The 18,789-nt window shown below is 42.1% G+C and overlaps 1 protein-coding gene across 2 annotated transcripts; it reads left to right on the forward strand.

Moving 5' to 3' along the window:
• Positions 1 to 3,960: 3,960 nt before the first annotated feature.
• Positions 3,961 to 17,211, forward strand: HYKK (hydroxylysine kinase). 2 transcript variants are annotated; one of them, XM_015243149.3, is made up of 6 exons: positions 3,961 to 4,037; positions 8,305 to 8,655; positions 9,540 to 9,679; positions 10,573 to 10,659; positions 13,248 to 13,431; positions 15,214 to 17,211. In XM_015243149.3, exons 2-6 carry the CDS (start codon positions 8,310 to 8,312, stop codon positions 15,672 to 15,674), a joined length of 1,218 nt encoding a protein of 405 aa, XP_015098635.1. In that variant the 5' UTR covers positions 3,961 to 4,037; positions 8,305 to 8,309; the 3' UTR covers positions 15,675 to 17,211. The 2 variants fall into 2 exon arrangements, with proteins under 2 accessions (XP_015098635.1, XP_006208840.1); XM_006208778.4 differs by lacking the exon at positions 10,573 to 10,659.
• Positions 17,212 to 18,789: the final 1,578 nt, after the last annotated feature.

An 18,789-nucleotide genomic window follows, 5' to 3' on the forward strand; every position in this document is an offset into this window, starting at 1 on the left:
AATTATGAAACCATATATCTCTCACTTAAGTGACTGTAAATCATTGTCTATTATTTAAAGCCAACAAACCAGTATAACAGTTTTAAGTTCAACAATGTTAAGTATTGTATAGAAATATATTGGAGGCAAAGTTCAGTTGAGAATTGTGTATATGTTATTGATGCTGTAAATTATTTTTAATAAAGAAAATTGTATTATCACATACTTGACTCTTGTTATAAAATATTTTGCGGTAATTGAAAATAAAATGCCGTAACTTCAAAAGAAATAGGATACCATCCAGAATTTTCTCTTTAAGCATGTTATCTAAGTGTTCACACACTAGTTATTCCCAATAGGAGAATGAAAACCAAGATAAAGTTTGCAATAAGGATAGCCTTGAGGAAACAGTAAGTGAAGTTGACCTTGATTCAGAGGTTGTCCCAACAGGTACTTAGGTCCGTGGAATCGCATTTTAGAGTTGAAAAGACTAATCTCTCACCCAGAGCAGGATCCCTTGTACAGATAACATGTAACTGGGCAACCTGTTCTTGAACATTCAAGAGATGGAGACCGTCCACTGTTCTAGGCAGCCCATCCTGTTGACTGAAGTTTTGTTGGTTACATAGATTTTATTTCAAGCTGAAGTCTGCTTCCTTGTGGCTTATAGCTACTGATTCTGGTTCTTCCTAATTTATCTGTGCTGTTCATAGCACTTTAGTTACTACAACTAAACAAAATACATATTTGACAAGCAAATTGGACCCTCCACAAGTTGCACTGTACTTACTTAACCTCCATACTATAGGATTTTATTACGGAAGTAATTTATGTTGAAGTGAACATTTAGGACTGAATTTGTCTCAGGCTGTAAGGGTGTATTACCGGAGGAAATGGCCTTTTCTTGATGGATGCGGGATGGAGGTGCTGTGCTTTCGTGAACCTCTGCTTTAAGACCAGCTGGTGGTGTCACTTCCTCCTTCCGCTGGCTATTTATTTAGCAGTGCTCCCGTGAAGCCAGTCATCTGGAGTTGGGAGCCAGGGCCAGGGGCCGCTACCCTAAAGTAATGTTTTATAAATATGGTCAGCTGTCCACTGATCAAAAAATATCTGCCCTTTCACCCACTTTTTTAAGAGTAACCTAAATAAGTAAGGTTTACTAAAATTTGGTATTCATAAACCAAAACTGATACATTAAGAGTTTTTTAATCTGTAAAGTTTACCCTTTAATTTTTTTTCCTTTTTAAGTTTTATTAGAATTATTAGTTTGACTGCATGTACACATTCATATGTACAAAATACTGCACGTTTTTTAGTTTACATATATGTACTGATTGTTTCTAAGGACAGATTAGATCTTTAGCTTTTTAGACTTACATAGTTATCAAAGTATTGTTAAGAGTGTTCTAAGGATTCCAATTCAGTATTCTTAAGAAATTTGCTTTACAAAATTTATACCAATACAACACAAGCACATGGTGATAGTGTAAATATCCAGAGTTTTTGTAGAAACCTAGTTTAACACCAGCGTTGCATTGTGTTAGTTTATAGTTTTCACTTGATGCTAGTTTTGCTTTCTAACTATATAAATGAGCTTCCGCTTATTTTGATTTGATGTGAATTGTTTGACTGATGAGCTTTCCAAAATGTCCATTATAAAGCTTGTGTTTAGTACATTTCAAAAATGGGACATTTATTTCAGAAGCAGGTGTATATGTAATCCCCCCAAATTTGCCTGTATAATGACACTTGTCACTGAACTTTGTGTTCACATATTGGCACTGAGTTTTTACCATTTTAAATACCCTGCAGTATATCGTATCATAAGACTATTAGGCTATTATGTTTTATAGGATGTTTTATAATATAAAATATCTCTAATCTCACTCTGCAAATTGTTCATTTTGTCTGACTCTAATTTTTGATCACTAAACTCTTTGAGAGCCACTACTAAGGTGTCCCAGTGGCCAGGTAGAGAAGAAAAAACGTTGATACAACAATGACATGACATGTCTGTCAGATTGGTGGAGCTTTTTTCATCATCGTGATATCCAATACTGACGTTATTGAGGAAAAGCATGATTTAGCAGCATGTATGAAGAGCCTTAGAAATGTTCATTCTCTTAGACCCAGTAATATGACTGAGCAGTGTATCTGAAAGACAGCATTAAAAATGCACAAAAGATTTATGTCTAAGGATATTCCTAAAGACAAGAAAATGCTTGTTTAAAGTAAAAAAAAGGCAAGTTACAAAATAAGGAATTTCTAAAGAAGGTGTAATGAGTAGAAAGAGCCATGCCAAAGGAGGCAGCCTTGACTAGCAGCCCCGTCTGTAATTCTCACCATAATTTTCAGATCCAAGCTTCATTCCCATTTCTTCATTCCCAGAAAAGTAGGAAGAAAAAACAAACAACAGACCAATCAGTAGAGGTAGAACAGTGAGAGGGCGGAGAAAATTCAGGGCCTGCAGGCGGAAGGGCCTATCAGGCCCAATGGGAGTCAGATTCTGGTTACAGATTATCCAAATCAAAATTGGTCTTTGACAACCTACAGGAGTGAGACATTAAGAATGTTGCCCTGGGGCTGTAAAAAAGACAGCCTTGCTACTCAGAAATGAGAAGTGAAGCAGATAAGAACAGTATCTACAGGAAGACAAGAGAAGATTGGTGGTTGATAGAGATTTGGGAAACATGCAAGTCAGTCAATCAGGGTGACTGCAGATAACCAGAGTGTGCTACATCGTGGGAGGGGGAGGAGGGGGAGATGTCCATGGACAGAAACAGAACGAGTTGCAGAGACATGAGCGGTACCTAGAACTCTAGTTGAGAGAGTGCTCTATACTGTCAGGTTCTGCCTGGCCGCAGAGTGCATCAAATTCTACCAGAACCTAGTGCCCTTGACGATTAAGGTCACCCAACTAGCCTGGCTGTTATGCCATGATTCCCAAGGCAGCCTCCTGATAATTATGTGTATTCTGTACTTTCCTGCAGAGGAAGAATCCAGTGGTTGAACTACCTAAATAAGGATTCTGACCCAACTACCAGTTCTATTTCTCAGTGTACATGGATCATTCATCCCACCAGATCTGAACTGTGATCACCCCAACCCCAGAGGGAACCTGTTAAGGTGGCCTTTATATCTCACATCCCGCTCCCACTTTACATCTATTATATTCAATTTAATGGCTTGAGAGTAGAAAACTCGGAGCTGTGGCAAGAGCTGAAACTAGAAGCTGAGTGACCAGGTGTGGTTGAGGCTCTGTGCCCTCTAGACTTCAGTTTCCCCATCAGTACAAGGAACGTGTAGACCTATCCGATAAATAAGACAACTTCACGTTCTAACATTTAAGTATCCCGGGAGAGCGAGGTCCTGTGCAGAAAGCCAGGCCCAACTCCCAGGTTCTCCGAGCAGAGCTCTTGCAGTTCCTGGAGACTTGGATGGGTTTGAGGCCACCCTGGGCCACGTTTGCGAAGCCTCCAGGATACGTGTTTCCAGCAGGAGGGGAAGGGACGCTGAGGAAAGAAAAACCAGAGATGAAGTCTACCCAGACACCTAGAGTCTTCGGAGAAGGAGTCCACAAAGCCTCCACGGCGACGTGGACTGGGAGGAACTGCGAGGTGCCACTCAAGGGCCGAAAGCCTGCTAAATGGCTACTCACCAAGGGGCGGGGCGGAATCTCGAAAAGCCAATCAGAAACAAGAAGTCCAGTTTTGTAGCGAGGTAGCCGCGTTCTGACTGGGGTGACCACCGAGAGAAGGCGGGGCAGGACTGCAGAAAACCCATCAGAAGCCGGTGCGAGGAACTTCTGTTCGCAGCCTCCTAGGCAGGCCCAGGGCGGGGCGGGGAAAAGCCGGCTCTGCCTGGGCGAGCCTCGCCGTCCAGCAGTCTGCGCTGATTGGAGGCGGGGGGTCTCGAGGAGCCAATCAGAAGTCAGGACCCGCGGGCTCGGAGGAGAGGCGGACCCAGGCGCAGGGAGTCCGGCGCGACCTCCCCGCGGCAGCGCAGAGTCCCGGGCTGCTGGAGAGCGGGATCCGCCTCAGGACCTCGGGTCGTTGCGGGTGAGCCAGGCGGGGAAAGTAGAGGCGAACCCTAGAATCCTCTGGGGGACTGGCCTAGAGCAGGGAGGCGCGCTGTGAGTCTGGGGCCCGGAGTCGTGAGCCTCGGGCTCCCTTAGCCGCTGCTCCGCCTCAGACTCGCTGCGTTTGTGATGCGCCAGTCACCCTCCTCTTTGGATCGCACCTGTAGCCCAGAAGGGCTGGACCGAGATCCCAGGATTGGGGCGTGGCACCGGAGAAGCCATATGGTCCAACCCTGACGCGACTTGTGTGGAGACCTTGGCAGAGGGAAGGTACAGCACCTGCCACTCCGAGCCAGGTTGTTACTGGGAACCCTTTCTAAGGCTCCGCGGGGCCTCACTAACATGATAACGCTGTGAACCCGACTTGTGCGCCCCCCCTTACCTTATTTAGCTGCCTCTTGGGTTAGCAACCCCTCAGGCCGCTTATCCACTAATTAACCCCTCACCCAGCAGAAAAACACTTGGAGCACCCAATAGTGCATTGTGGTTGTCTTTGAAAAACTACAGATTCTAGCTTCCCTGCCTTTCTATTTCCTGATCCCCTTTGAGGGTAAATGGCCCCATGAGCCTGTGGAGTGAAGATAGCCCTTCTTCCAATAGTTCCTCTGATATTTAATAAGACCCTGGGCTGGGTAAGGGGGATACAGAAATTTACTAGGTATAATCCTTGCTCTCCAACTTTGGAAGGATGTAGCAGAAGGAACTGCAGGAGAAGAGGGTAGATTTGAAAGACATGCTAAGGTAGAATTTACTAGACTTTGTAACACTTTGAGAGTGAGGGAGAGGAAAGAATCAAAGTGACTCCTTTTTCTTGTCTGGTATACCTTACACAAAGTGCAGAGTTTAAGGTCCAGCCCCGCTGGATGTAGGACAAAGGTTTCTAGATTCTAGCACATGCTCTGGAGTTGGAAAACATTTGCTTCCTGAGGGCTTTCTCAGGAGCCAAGTAAAACACTGTTGGCAGGAAATAGAGATCAACTACCTATAGGATTTGAGTTTCCTTCAGTGCTCCCCTCACCCAGACAAAAGACATTTGGTTAAGACAGACATTTTTGATGACAGATTTCTTTCTCTGCATTTACTTACTTACAGGAGCTGACTTGATCTGTGCCTTTAGTTCCATAAGTTGGAATCCTTGTATACAAGGGGGAAAAAAAAGGCAAGTTTAAGCTCAAAAAGAAACAGCATTAGAAACACAGACTGTTAGCTGTAGAAGGGGATTTTGAGGGATGATCTAGTCCAACTCTCTTTTAAAGGAGATGTGAATAGTCCAAAGTTTCAGAGCCAACTAGCAGAGCTGGGACTGCAATATGTTTTATTTCTCCCAGCATAGCAACTGTTTTTCCCTCCACTTTTAACACTGTGGCAAAATACACTTAACCTTCACTACTTTTTATTGCACCAGGCTGTCTTTTGATGGCTGGAGCTGCCAATATTGCTTTACATTGCTTTAGAAAACCATACCTTTCAAGCAGAGGCTTCACAAACTCAAGGATGTTATAGAAACATTCTTCTAGACTAGAAGACAGATTGGCCGTCACTAATTGCCTCTAAGATTCCTTCCAACTTAAAGGATTTATCATTGATATCAAATTCAGAACTATTCTGATATCCTTAATGCTTTAGGAGTTGAAAAATTACTCCAGGATTTCATCTTGAATTTAAAGCTTTAGTTCATATTACACTCTGAATATACGCCTTACACCTGTTTGTAAATCTCCAGAAGGAACGTTAAAATCCCCTGTAAAGCCTTAAGCCCAAATACAATGTGACAGGATATATTGCTTCCCAGAAGTTTCAGGTGCAAAGGTTGTTTTGAAGCCACATTTAGGCTTTGTCACAATATCATTAGTGTACGAAATCTCAGTAATTTAATTTGCTTCTGAAAGCAAATGCTCTGGTCAGAAAGGAAACATGAGAAGTGACTGGCAGAAATGCAGTAACTAAAACAGGTGATGGGAACCAGTGGCACGAGGGGCTGTGCAAGTTCAGAGGCAGGAAAAAGCATGTAGGGAGGGGGGGTCAGGGAAGGCGGGGAGAGAGAGGGGCCTGGCATGTGAAGTTTACATTCTTATTGTCACTTGAGTCACCAGCCTGTCCTCTTGGGGCTGAGGCAGAGAGGGGGTCATATAGGAGAGCCCTAGAGTACCTCCCTGAATTTTATCCCCGTCGCCTCACTGGGCTTTGGCTGTCATGGACCTGAAGTGATTAGACATTAACGGACATACAGTCTGATTTGGGGAGCGCTAAGAAAGTCCTAAGACCTCACCCCCAACCCCTTGTCCTAGCCAAGCCTTCACAAGGGCTTTTTTTTTTTAAGATGAAATTTATATTCAGTGAGATTCACAGATCTTACACTTAGTTGAGTTTTTTTTATAATACAAGTGAATTTTTTCTTTTTCAGTTTTATTAGGTAGAATTATTACAGTTTGACTGTACATACACATTATATTGCATGTAAATACATATATACAATATACTGCACATTGTTTGAGTTTATGTATGTGTACGGATCATTATTTCTAAGAACAGATTAGAGCTTTAGCTTTTTAAACTTACATAGTTATCAAAGGAATAAAGCCAGCCACAAAATAAGAATCAACAGAATGCAATAATCCAATCATAAAGGACAGTCAGATGTGCTTACACATATTCAAGAAATCAAGTTATAAATAATAAGTAGTTCATTTGTGTCCTTATTATTTTTTTTAGATTCCACATATAAGTGATATCATATGGCATTTACACTTACTTGAGTTTTAAGCTAAGTTTTGACAAATATATATACCTGTGTAACCAAAGCCTAGTCAAGATATGGCACATTTTCCTCCGGGAAAGTTTCCTCATGCCACCTTCTTGCCAGAAGCAACAGCTGTCCTGATTTCTAACAACAAATGCTAACTGTTCATGAGACTCTTTTTATATAACTCTGCATCCCTTGAACTGCAATCAAAATTATACCCTAAAATGCAACCCATCCCCAAGATGTTATTAATTATTTACAATTATAAGGAAGGATTGGAATAAAACTATTTTGGGAAAAGAGGGAAGTGAGATTGCAAGGATCTTAAATATTTGGTTCCTGAACGGTATTTAGAAGCCCTACATTGCCATGTGTATACACACACACACACACACACACACACACACACACAAACACTTGGGAAATATGCCCAGTATGTGTAGCAGAGGGTGGCATTATCAAGCGGAAGAAAACAGTCTCCCCCATCCTATTTATCCAAATCATATTTAATAGCTCAATTCAAATCCATCTTCTCAAGAATATCTTTCCTTAGGCTGTAGTGATTTCTCTCTCCTCTGAATTTCTATCATAGATCTGGTAAATATTAATTTCATAGGTCATAAATTCAGGTGTACCTTTACTTTTGTAAACTACTTTAATTTTTATTTCAAGCCCCTATTCTGCTTAGCAGTAGAAAATTTATTCTTTACAATTTAAGGTAAACCCGGTCACTTCAGTGATAATTCAGGCATTTCAGGTTTATCCTTAATTCAGTGTTTTCTTCGCATTCTATCGGTTTATTACTTCCTGCCTTATAGCTTGTTTTGAACACCTTTTAAGTTTTTTATTGTTTAGGATATCTGTGACTATGAGTTAACTTTTCAGAGCCCTCTAGGTACATTTCATGTCCCCCACGGAGCTTCACTTGACCCTTTGCACATCAGCCAACACTTTGAAGCATAAACTAGATGATGGTCTTCACAATTTAACACGACTTGTGAATAGAAAAGTGAGATCACTGTATTTGAACTTATATTTTAAACCAAAATTGATGATAATGTAGTCAAAAGGACTTAATCATGGATTAGGAATCTAGAGCCCTGAGATCTTACTATAACTTGATGTATAACTTTCGGCAGGACAGTTAACCTCTTGGGACCTAAGTTCCCCCTGTAAATAAAGTTGATGTTGCGGGAGGGGAGGAGAAATTGGACTAGGTGATACCAAGGTGCTTTCCTGGTCTGAATTCTGTCCCTGGAAACATACCTTTAGCTTGTGAGATGAGCTTAGACGTCATTTATGGTACAAGGATTTCTATTCACTACTTTTTTTTATCTCCTTTACTCATTTGATTTTTTTAACTTTGTAAGTGAAAATTCAGTCAAATACAGAATCAATATTGGGGAACATTACTGGCCTGTCCTAAAGAAAATCATTTAAATAAATATATTCATTATATGTCCCCTTTCTAGTTTATTTGTTTGTTTGTCTGTTTTTCCCCTAGAAATAATGTCAAGTGGAGATGGTCAGCAATCACAGGCTCTTACCAAACCCACTTTCAGTGAGGTCCAAGCCTCTGCAATAGTGGAATCGGTATTTGGGTTAAAAGTTTCCAAGATCCAGCCACTTCCTAGCTATGATGACCAAAACTTTCATGTATACATTTCAAGAACCAAAGACACTACAGATGGCCCAAGTGAATGTGTCCTCAAAATAAACAACACCGAGTCTAGCAAAACTCCAGACCTGATTGAAGTGCAGAGTCACATCATGATGTTCCTGCGAGCGGCCGGATTTCCGACAGCCTCTGTGTATCGTACTAAAGGAGACCACATAACCTCTCTCACATCCGTAGGTAAGAGATCACCACCAGTCATCGCTCGTCCATGTACATTACTGCATTTTGGCCACAAGTACAAATATTAAGAACAGGTACGTTGTTCCAGGCGTAGACATGGTTGTTACTTCAGCAATTGGGTGAAGCCACAGCATCACCAAAGTAGAGACTGGCCCTCTGATTCAGAAGTGATTAGAGCCAGGATCTGGTGTAACTCTTCTGCCTAGAAAGGACCTGATGGATGAGTAACTAAGGGGATATGTGGAAATTAGGGGAACTTTTTTTTAAGCAAAAAAAAAAAAATTTTTTTTATTCATATGATCAGCTGTATATTTTGGTGCTATGATATAGTAGAAAGAACATAGAATCAGGAATTTTAGATCCCAGCTCTGTAATTACCATTATGTGTGACTTTGGGCACACAAATTCTTAAGGCTCTGAGCCCTCATCTGTGAAACTTGGTCCCTTTCGCTTCTAGATGCTAAGATGTACCTTCAAGCAGCAGTTTGTCCCAAAAGAAGCCTATGATTCTGAAACAGTCATTTCTTTATCACAGTTTCCTCAATTATCAACTTATGAAAAAAAATGTATTTTAGGCATTCACTCACCAGAGTAGGTAATTTATGTTCAGCGCTAAGGCCTGCAGAATTGAGGGCTTCAGTTTTGTTAGTATGTAAACGGCCAGTTCCAATGTTCTGAGTTCTGTCTGTTCCACCTGCTTGCTCGATCCGCTTGGCCCTGCCTCATGGAATCCTGCCAACTTGTCTTAGATCAGCATATTTTCTTCTCTTGCTCTGTCATTTCTATTATTCTTTGCAATAATAATTGCAAAGGCAGAACAGCCTCTAATCATTTTTTTTTAAAGAGGATATTTGACAGGAGATATTCTTTCATCCATCTAGACAGTGGCTCCGAAATCAAAAGCTACTTGGTGAGGCTGCTGACTTACCTCCCAGGAAGACCCATAGCTGAGATTCCCATCAGCTCCCAGCTGTTATATGAAATTGGAAGGCTAGCCGCCAAGTTGGATAAGACACTGGAGGTAAGATTTGGGGTTTTATTTTGTTTATAAGAATTTTTTATTTGTTTGATTTTGATATATTTTATTTTAAAAATGAACTCAGGCTCTCTTTTTATGTATGGTGGCTGTTAACGTGTGTTATGAAATCACCAGAGTCCTAGATACATGAATTTTATGATAGTAGGCTTCTTTCTGCCCAGGTCTTTACTTTACTGGTGTGTTGGCAAGATTACCTACATTTTTAGAAATTCATGATATTCTTTATGCTGCTCACTGAAATCTGTGAATCTGCATTCGCAGATTAAAACCTGACCTTTTCATCCAGATAAGGTGTAATCAGCAAGAGCTCTCTCTGAAGCAATAGCTGTGTTACAAATGGATTGAGATGACTTGTGTTAAGGATGTTTTTGTCCTATAGAAATGATATCATGTTTGACAAGTATTCTTCCAGACTTACCCATAAAGCATCTTCATTTACTGAACAAATGTTCACTGGCCACTTTTTCTATGCCAGGCACTGGGGGAAAAGTTAGGATTCCCCTGTCCTAGAGGAGTGTGTTTCAGGGAACAGATGGACACTTTAAAAAGTAGGCACAGTTTGTATGAGTGACAGTTTGCATGAGTAAAACACTTCCAGTCCCGCACTAAGTCCCGTCCAGTCTACCTCTCCAATGGCTATGATCCACCTCCTTCGTTCCATTCCTGCCTTGACTATCTCAGTTTACAACTGTAGCCTCCCTGCATTTATCCACCTCCCTGAGAGCGACAGGGGATAAGGTTGGAAACATACGGTGGAGTCAGATTGTAAAATATGTTACCATATATGACACTAAGAAGTTTGGACTTTATCTTATTTGCTTGGACAGTAGGGAGCCTTGGAGGGTTTTTAAATGGGAAAAATTTCTGATTTATAGCACTCTGAGGGCCAACATGCTGGACAGATGGGCAGAAAACCAGAATGGAGGCAGGGAGTGCATCCAGGAAGCCAATGCAGTAACCAGGTAAAAGCTGATTGAAGGCTTGAACCAAGAAAGGGTTCAAGGTACATTTAGAAGACAGAGCCAACCAGATACGGTAATTGATTTAATGTTAAGCCTGTGGGAGAGGAAAGGGCTGAGCAGGACATGGATTCTAACCCCATTCTAAAGTAGGCAGGGCTCTCCCTGAGTGGCAATCATGTGGTCGCCTCTATAGCCTGGGACAAAGGACTGGAGGGATGGGAAGGGGGCGGGTGTTAGAGATGGGGTCTGGACAGTGTTGAGATCTGTGGACACTGAGGCTTCTTGCCAGACGGGAAAGCAGATCAGCCTCTACTCATTTCACCGGTGCCCCTTTGGAACCTGTTGGGGCAGCCTGTCTGCTCCCACTCCTTCATTCTGGCTGGCCACAGTGGCTTTTCTTAGTTTATTTCATGCCTCAGTTGATCAATGGATGACTAGGAGATTGCTATTGATACTCTGATCTTACTGTGAAGGAAACTAAGATCTACGATACTAAGAGATAGAGCCAGTTGAAACCCAGATCTGTCTGATTCCAAATCCACATCCCAAGTATTCTTCCCACTACTCCATCCAGGAGCAAGATGCCTGGGGTCACAGTGCCACCATTTTAGAAGCTGACTCAGAGCCTTCCCTGAGTAAACTGTTGCTCTGTTGGAAACCCAACAAGAGCATTATGTTTTGCATTCTTTAAAAATAAAAGTAATATATGCACAGGGCAAAAATTTCAAGCAGTACTGAAAGGTGTAAAATGAACCTTTTTCACTCCATCATCATCTTCATTCTTAGATTCTTTTCAGTCCTGCTCCCCACGAGTCACAACTCCTAACAGTGTCTTCATGCTGACTCTGCAGAGTGTTGTGATCCACGGTGATGTTTAACACACCCGATGATCAGGAGATTCAAAACCATGTCGTGGGAGGAATAATTGAAGGAGCTAGAAAGGTTTACACTGCAGAGGAGAAGACTCTGACAGGGCAGGAGTGCTGTCTTCAAACATCTGGAGGACACTCATGTGGGAGAGGTCTCATCCTGCTCCCTATGGCCCCAGAGGTCACAGTTGGAACCCGTGGCATGGACACTATGGTAGAGGCGGGTTTTAGCTCATCAAAAGGAAGAACACAAAGCCGGCTCAATAAGGCTAAAAAGCACCTCCCTCAGGAAGTATTCAAACAGAGGCTACATGACCACTTAGCAAGAACATGATAATGGGAACAGGAGCATCAGGGGAGTGTTTTCAAACTCCAGGTCATGAGAATGAGTGTTAAAATCAATTTAGAGGAGCATTTTTAAAGAAACAGAATAAAATGCAAAATACCAGAGTGCATTACATGGAAGGTCCTAAGTACTGTTACTGAAACCTTTTTCCCTAGGTGCGTGTTGCCTGGATACGGGGGGGGGGTTGTCACTTATACATGTTTCTGATTGCAAGTCGGAGTCAGAAAAAATTGACAGCTGCTCCACTGGGTGAGCACCAAGGCACCTTCTAGAACTTACTTTGCGAAAGAGGTCTGGACTGAGTCCCTCAGACCCATAGTTACAACTTGTCATCCTTTGAAATCTTCCCCATTTGTGCAGGGATGGTCAAAGTCATTCAGAACTTTAGATAGAGTGGTCAATGCCTAGAGAGGCCTTTACAATTCTGGAATTTTCTATGCTAAGAACATTTATTTATTCAGCAAATACTGCTCCAGCAGTGCCTTCTCTGTGCCAGACAGTGTTGTAGATGTGGGGATACAGTCGGGAGCAAAACAGACCAGATGCAAGCTCCTGCCCCTCGTGGGGCTGACGTTCTAGTGAGGATAGACAGCTGGGTGGGCAGGCGAATCCCGGCGAAGGTCAGACAGCGATCCGTGCTGAGTGCTTCAGAAGGAAACAGAAGCAGGGAGGAAGGGTACGAAGTATTGGAGAGAGTGCTGAAATTTTAGGTGGACGGCTCAGAGTCCTCCCCATCCTGAAAAGGTGACTTTTGAGTAAAGACCTGCTGGAAATGAGGGCACCAGCCACGTGGATTCCTGGATTCACCAGGAGGAACCAGCAAATGCCAAAGGGATGGGTTCCTTGAACAGCAGGGAGGCCAGTGTCGGTGTGGTTGGAAGAAAGTCATAAAAGTAAAAGATGACGTCAGAGAGGAAACAGGGGGCCCGGGGCAGAGTTCTTTAGAGCTGCCTCCAATCCCTTTGGTAGGCTGTGGTTAGCAATACCGATCTTCACCCAGTTGTGAGGACTGAGCAAGATGGAAATGCGCTCTCAAAACTATGAGATCGGTGGAACTATGATGTCATTACCACTCTGTGGATTAATGAAAATGAAGCAAGTCAGTAACCATGAGCGAACACCAGCTCCCTCCCTAAGGCACACCCAGCCTGTACTAGCACCCAGCAGATCTCTCAGCAGAGGTCACGCCAACGGTCTAGAGTCTAAGAGTTTCTTTGCTTTTTTTGGCTGGGGAAAGGGAGTAGATTATCATGTTTGTTTGTTTACTTATTTATTTAACAGTGGTAATGGGGATTGAACCCAGGGCCTCATGCATGCTAGGCAGGAGCTCTACCGCTGAGCTATACCCACCCCCGCCTTTGCTTTTGATTTAGAATTTCCATCACCCACAGTTAAGTAGTCTTCATCGGGAGAACTTCATCTGGAATCTGAAAAACGTTCCTCTTCTGGAGAAATACCTGTATGCTTTGGGCCAGAATCGGAAGCGGGAGATCGTCGAACAGGTCATTCAGCTGTTCAAGGATGAAGTGATGACCAAATTAAGTCATTTTCGAGAATGTGAGTAGCCCCCCGACCAAATAAGTTTTTTTCTTGATTTTTAAGTTGTCAAACTTCAAACCATCAGAGACGTATGGAGGTACAGCTTAGTTTTATCAAACCTTAAAACTTTGCCTTATTTGCTCCCGTTGCTTTTTAAAAAAAATACTTTCACTTTCCTTAGAATCACTACATTTGAAGCTCCCTCTAAACTTTACATGATCCCACCTCTCCCCTCCCTACTAAATTTGCATACATGTTTTAATATCACTACATATGTATGTGTATATAAATGACCTATAGCAGCATTTTGCATATTTTCAAACTTTAGATAAGTGGTATCATGCTGTATGTTACCATTCTGCAAACATTCTATTCTTCAGATTGAACCATTTAATGTATGGAGTTCTAGTTCACTTCGTTCACTAGTTTCAACTGCCGAATAATATTCCATAGTATATATACTCTGTAATTTATTTGAATGTACTGTAAATTTTTTTTGCCTATTCTCTTGTTAATGGAATTTTAGTTTGGTTCCCTTTCTTTGTTTTTCCTACAAAAATGATGCTGCAGAGAGCACACTAGGGCATATCTCCTTATGTACATGGACAGCAGTTTCTTTAGGGCGTAATGAGCCTTTTGACCCAGCATGAAACACTGGTCAAAGGGCGAGGAACTGAGGGGCATTTCTAGCAAAGCCTAGGATAGACAGTGTGTGTCCTCTTTGCCCTGTGCTTTCTGTGTCAGTCAGCTTGGGCTGCCATGAAAAAATACCGAGGACTGGGTGGCGTAAAGAACAGAAACGTATTTCTCATAGTTCTGGAGACTAGACGTCTGGGATCAGGGTGCAGGCATGGTCAGGTTCTGGTAAGGACTCTCTTCCTGGCTTCTCTCTGTGTCCTCACAGGAAGGAGAGAGAGCCAGCAAGCCCTCTGGTGTCTCTTCTTCTGCAGACACTAATCCCATCATGAGGGCCCCACTACTCTACCACTGAGCTAGTCCCCACCCCACTGGGGCTCTTTGCTTCTTCTTTTTTTTTTTTTTAACATTTTTTTATTGAGTTATAGTCATTTTACAATGTTGTGTCAAATTCCAGTGTAGAGCACAATTTTTCAGTTATACATGAACATACATATATTCATTGTCACATTTTTTTCTCTGTGAGCTACCACAAGATCTTGTATATATTTCACTGTGTATACAGTATAATCTTGTTTATCTATTCTGCATATGTCTGTCATTATCTACAAGTTTTGAGATCCCAGTCTGTCCCTTCCCACCCTCCGCCCTCTTGGCAACCACAAGTTTGTATTCTATATCTGTGAGTCTGTTTCTGTTTTGTATTTATTGGGGCTCTTTGCTTCTTAATGGAGGTACCAGGGATAGAACCTAGGACCTCGTAAATGCTAAGCATGCACTCTGCCACTAAGATGTTTCCCTCCCCACTCTTTGCTTCTTATTATAACATGAATATATACATTGTATATATAAACAGACAGTTATATATACAGTTCTTTTCCCTTACTAGTCTCATAGCCAAAGTCAGGTGTTTGCATTGACAACAGTCTCCATCTTCTGACCTTCTACTGATGAAAAGCAAAAGCAAAAATAACCATCAAAATGAACTGCCTTTATCCTTTTCAGAGGAAATTATTTTATTTCAAGAAAAAGAGGGCTTAGCTCTTTATCTCCATTATCCCATCAAATCATTTGCATGTCCATACCTGAGAAAAAGGAACGGAGAGAGAATGAACTGGGGTATTAAACACCTGTCTTTACTTGGCTTGATTTTTGTCCTTTCAGGTATCAATCATGGAGATCTTAACGACCACAACATTTTAATAGAGTCCAGCAAGTCAGCCTGTGGAGATGCTGTATACCAAGTGTCTGGGATTTTAGATTTTGATGACATGAGCTATGGCTACTATGTGTTTGAAGTGGCAATCACCATCATGTACATGATGATTGAAAGCAAGACTCCTATACAAGTAGGAGGTCATGTCCTCGCAGGCTTTGAAAGTGTAATCCCACTGACACCTGCGGAGAAGGGTGCTTTGTTTCTACTTGTCTGCAGTCGTTTTTGTCAGTCACTTGTCCTGGCTGCATACTCTTGCCACTTATACCCAGAGAACGAAGAATATCTCATGATTACTGCAAAAACCGGGTGGAGGCATTTACAGCAGATGTTTGACATGGGCCAGAAAGCTGTAGAAGAAATCTGGTTTGAAACTGCCAAGTCCTACGAACCTGGGATCTCCATGTGACCAGATAAAAATTCACATTAATGTGGGTAATTAAAAACCTACAGGACCAAGTCTAATTCTGTAAAAAAAAAAAAACCTGCACAGTTAAACATGAATTGATGGAGCAGATCAATGCACATGAAACCACTAAGGCCTTCTAGCAATTTCACGACCATTGGTTAAACCTAAGAAAGTTCTCCGGGAGCAAGCCTGTCTTTCCATGGGTCCCACTCATCTTGGTCTGAAACATGCAGTGATGTTTTGAATCAGACGGTCTCTCAAGGTCTATTCTAGCCCCAAGATCAATGATTTTTTTTTTAAACTTGAAAGGCATACATACATATAGATATATTCACATACTTTAAATAATTGGATGTAACATACAACCCTGGTTAACATATCACCAGTTCTATGACACCTTCTCCCATCTCTTTGTTCCTGCAATCCCATTGCATCCCGTCTTCTTTATGGCACCTCGCTTGGTAAAATGGATTATGGCCGTGCAATCTGCTAGTCTAGGAGCTATCTGAGGGTAGAAACTATGTAAAACTTTTTTTTTTTTTGTCTCTCCCTTATCCCTTCTTACGCCTGGTGTAGTGCATTTCCCACCGTCTTTAAAAATACTTGCAGAATGAATGTATGCTAGAAGAAAGGCTGGAGAAGATAAGACACACACTAAGATGCCTTAGGGGGAAACCCAGATGGTATTCATAAGAAAAGGTTTTAAGTCATTTTCAGAGGGCAATTGAAACTGGAACTCCAGAGAGACATGCCAGAACATACTGGAACACAAGGATGCAAGTAAGACAAGGCAAGGCCACTGACTCCTGAGGTACCTAAATAGTTTTCACAGTGATACCAAGAAAGTCTCAAAGATATTTGTAAATTCTCTACCATTTATATTATTTTTTTCATGTGAATATGTGATACTGGTGAACTGTAGCTCGCATATACTTGACTGTCATCACACCACTGTATTTCCTTCACTGACTTCTGTTCATGTCTCCCTTGGTATGATTTTAGTAAACAGCTGTTTACTTAGTCTTGTTTTAACTATCCATTCAGGGCAGATGACTCAGGTCTAGAACCCTGGTCATTCTTACTTGCTTAAAAAATTGAAGGAATTTGCTCCAAGAGAGCCAGGGCCCCACACTGCTTCCTTCTCCTCCCTCTTCTCCCAGGCCTGCCGTGGGCTCACACACACACCTGTGTCAGGAGGCTCACATGAGGTCATCACCGGAAAGCACTTAACGTTTCTCAAATTTAAGAGATTGTGATTTTTATCTGGCTTGATCATTCAGGAAATTGGGGACCAGAAAAATAAGCTGAAACTTATACTTCACTCCCAAACCAGTGTTCCTTTTCTTACACCATGAACTACAGATTTCCCGCTTGCTTGTTCCTCCTGCTAACTCGGATTCGCTTTCACGGAATTCCTATTGCAGTATATTGACCACTATTTCAATATTTAAATACATGCTGTCTTGCTATTGATATTTCACTACTGGGTGTTTGCCCTAGCTTATCTCCAATAAATCAGTTCCATGTAGCCTGTAAACTCTTCGGTGGCATAAATTGAATAGTTTATTTCATATTATTTTCAGAACCTAGCTGTTTGCCGGGCCTCTAGCACACCTTTAATAAACATCCGTCCGATGAACTGTTAAAATGGACACACGTCTACAAGGGCCAGCCTTTGGTTCCTTCAACCAGAGAGGAGAAAACCCAGTTCTAGATTTGAAATCAATTCCACATGTCCGGCAAAGACTATTCTTGTGTGTATCTTTTTCTGTCCAGTTTTTAATCCTGTCTAGACTGCAACAGAACTTTACTTTCTGGTCCTCTTATCCTTAATCTCTCCAGCCTACATCCATCACATTAGGGACAGATAAAAATTCTAGTTACAATATATTGCTGTGTGACAATTTAACCAAAAACCCAGTGGCTTAAAAGCTCATTTTTTTATCTTATGGATTCTGCATGCCATGAATTCAGACAGGCCTTGGGATACCTTGTCTCTGCTCCACAATGCTTGGGGCCTCAGCTGGGAAGACATGAATGCTGGGGGAGATATGATGGTTGGGGGAAACTGAGTGACTGGGGACTAGAATCATCTGGAGGCATCCTCACTCACAAATCTGGCAGGTCATGCTGGAACCTCATCTGGGCTGATGGTGCAACATCTCTCTACTTGGTCTCTGCTCCCTCACCATAGGGTCCCAGATTCCAAGAACCATCATCCCAAGAGAACAAGACAGATATATACCATCATTTATGACCTGTCTTTGGAAGTCATATGATGTTACTTCCATTGCAGTCACAGGCCCACCCAGATTTAGGGCAAGGGGACACAGAATCTCTAAATGGGAGCATCCATGCCACACTGTAGGAGGAACATGTGGGATAGGAGATGAGGCTTCATCATCCTGAAATATCACTTTAATCCCCTTTTCTCATTTCCTACAGAAAAAAAATTCTGGCACTGAAGGCATTCTACGATTTAGCCTAAATCCCTTTCCTCCTTTACTCTGGCCAGACTGAACTACTCTGTCACCCAAACTTGTCAAACTCATTCTTATTTCTGCCCTTTTATCTCAACTGAGCCCTCTTCTTTTGACCTAAGAAATTCTCCCTCTCACTTATAATTCTTAATGCTTAATTCTGCAGAGTAAACAAAGGTGGCAGAGATCCTCAGAGATTCCATAGGCTACCTGCTACCTAAAGATGCTTCAGGGCACCACTTGTCTGGGTGTGGCCCTTGCCATTTCACCTTGGCTCACCTCCCTGTGTGCCTGGGAAGCAGAAATGACAGGAGAGACCTCAAGACACAACTCATCCCTAGGTTACCTCCTTTTAAAAGCTGGGATCCCTCAATAATAATTTTTTGCCCGACATGAAGAGGACAAAGTCCCTGCCCTGTGGAGCTCTTCTTGGCGGACACCATATGCACATGACTACACATTAACCCAGACCTACTCAACCATCCAGCTCGAAGAAACTTAAAACATGAATAGTAGATAGTTTACATAGGGACTGAAGCCAGATGAGAAAAACTGTGGAAAGGAGAGATGGACAATGAACACGTAAACTAGTAAACATGATAATTTCTATATAGAAGATAACGTGTGTGTGTGTG

The sequence above is a fragment of the Vicugna pacos genome, chromosome 27 (assembly GCF_048564905.1).
Source record: "Vicugna pacos chromosome 27, VicPac4, whole genome shotgun sequence".
In the NCBI taxonomy this organism is placed as follows: Eukaryota; Metazoa; Chordata; class Mammalia; order Artiodactyla; family Camelidae; genus Vicugna; species Vicugna pacos.

Bases quoted from the DNA above. Each gene is read 5' to 3' on its own strand.
- HYKK (XM_015243149.3), top strand. From the start codon at position 8,310: ATGTCAAGTGGAGATGGTCAGCAATCACAGGCTCTTACCAAACCCACT. The intron at 8,656-9,539 runs GTAAGAGATCAC...TCATCCATCTAG, and splicing joins AACCTCTCTCACATCCGTAG to ACAGTGGCTCCGAAATCAAA. The intron at 13,432-15,213 runs GTGAGTAGCCCC...TTGTCCTTTCAG, and splicing joins ATTAAGTCATTTTCGAGAAT to GTATCAATCATGGAGATCTT.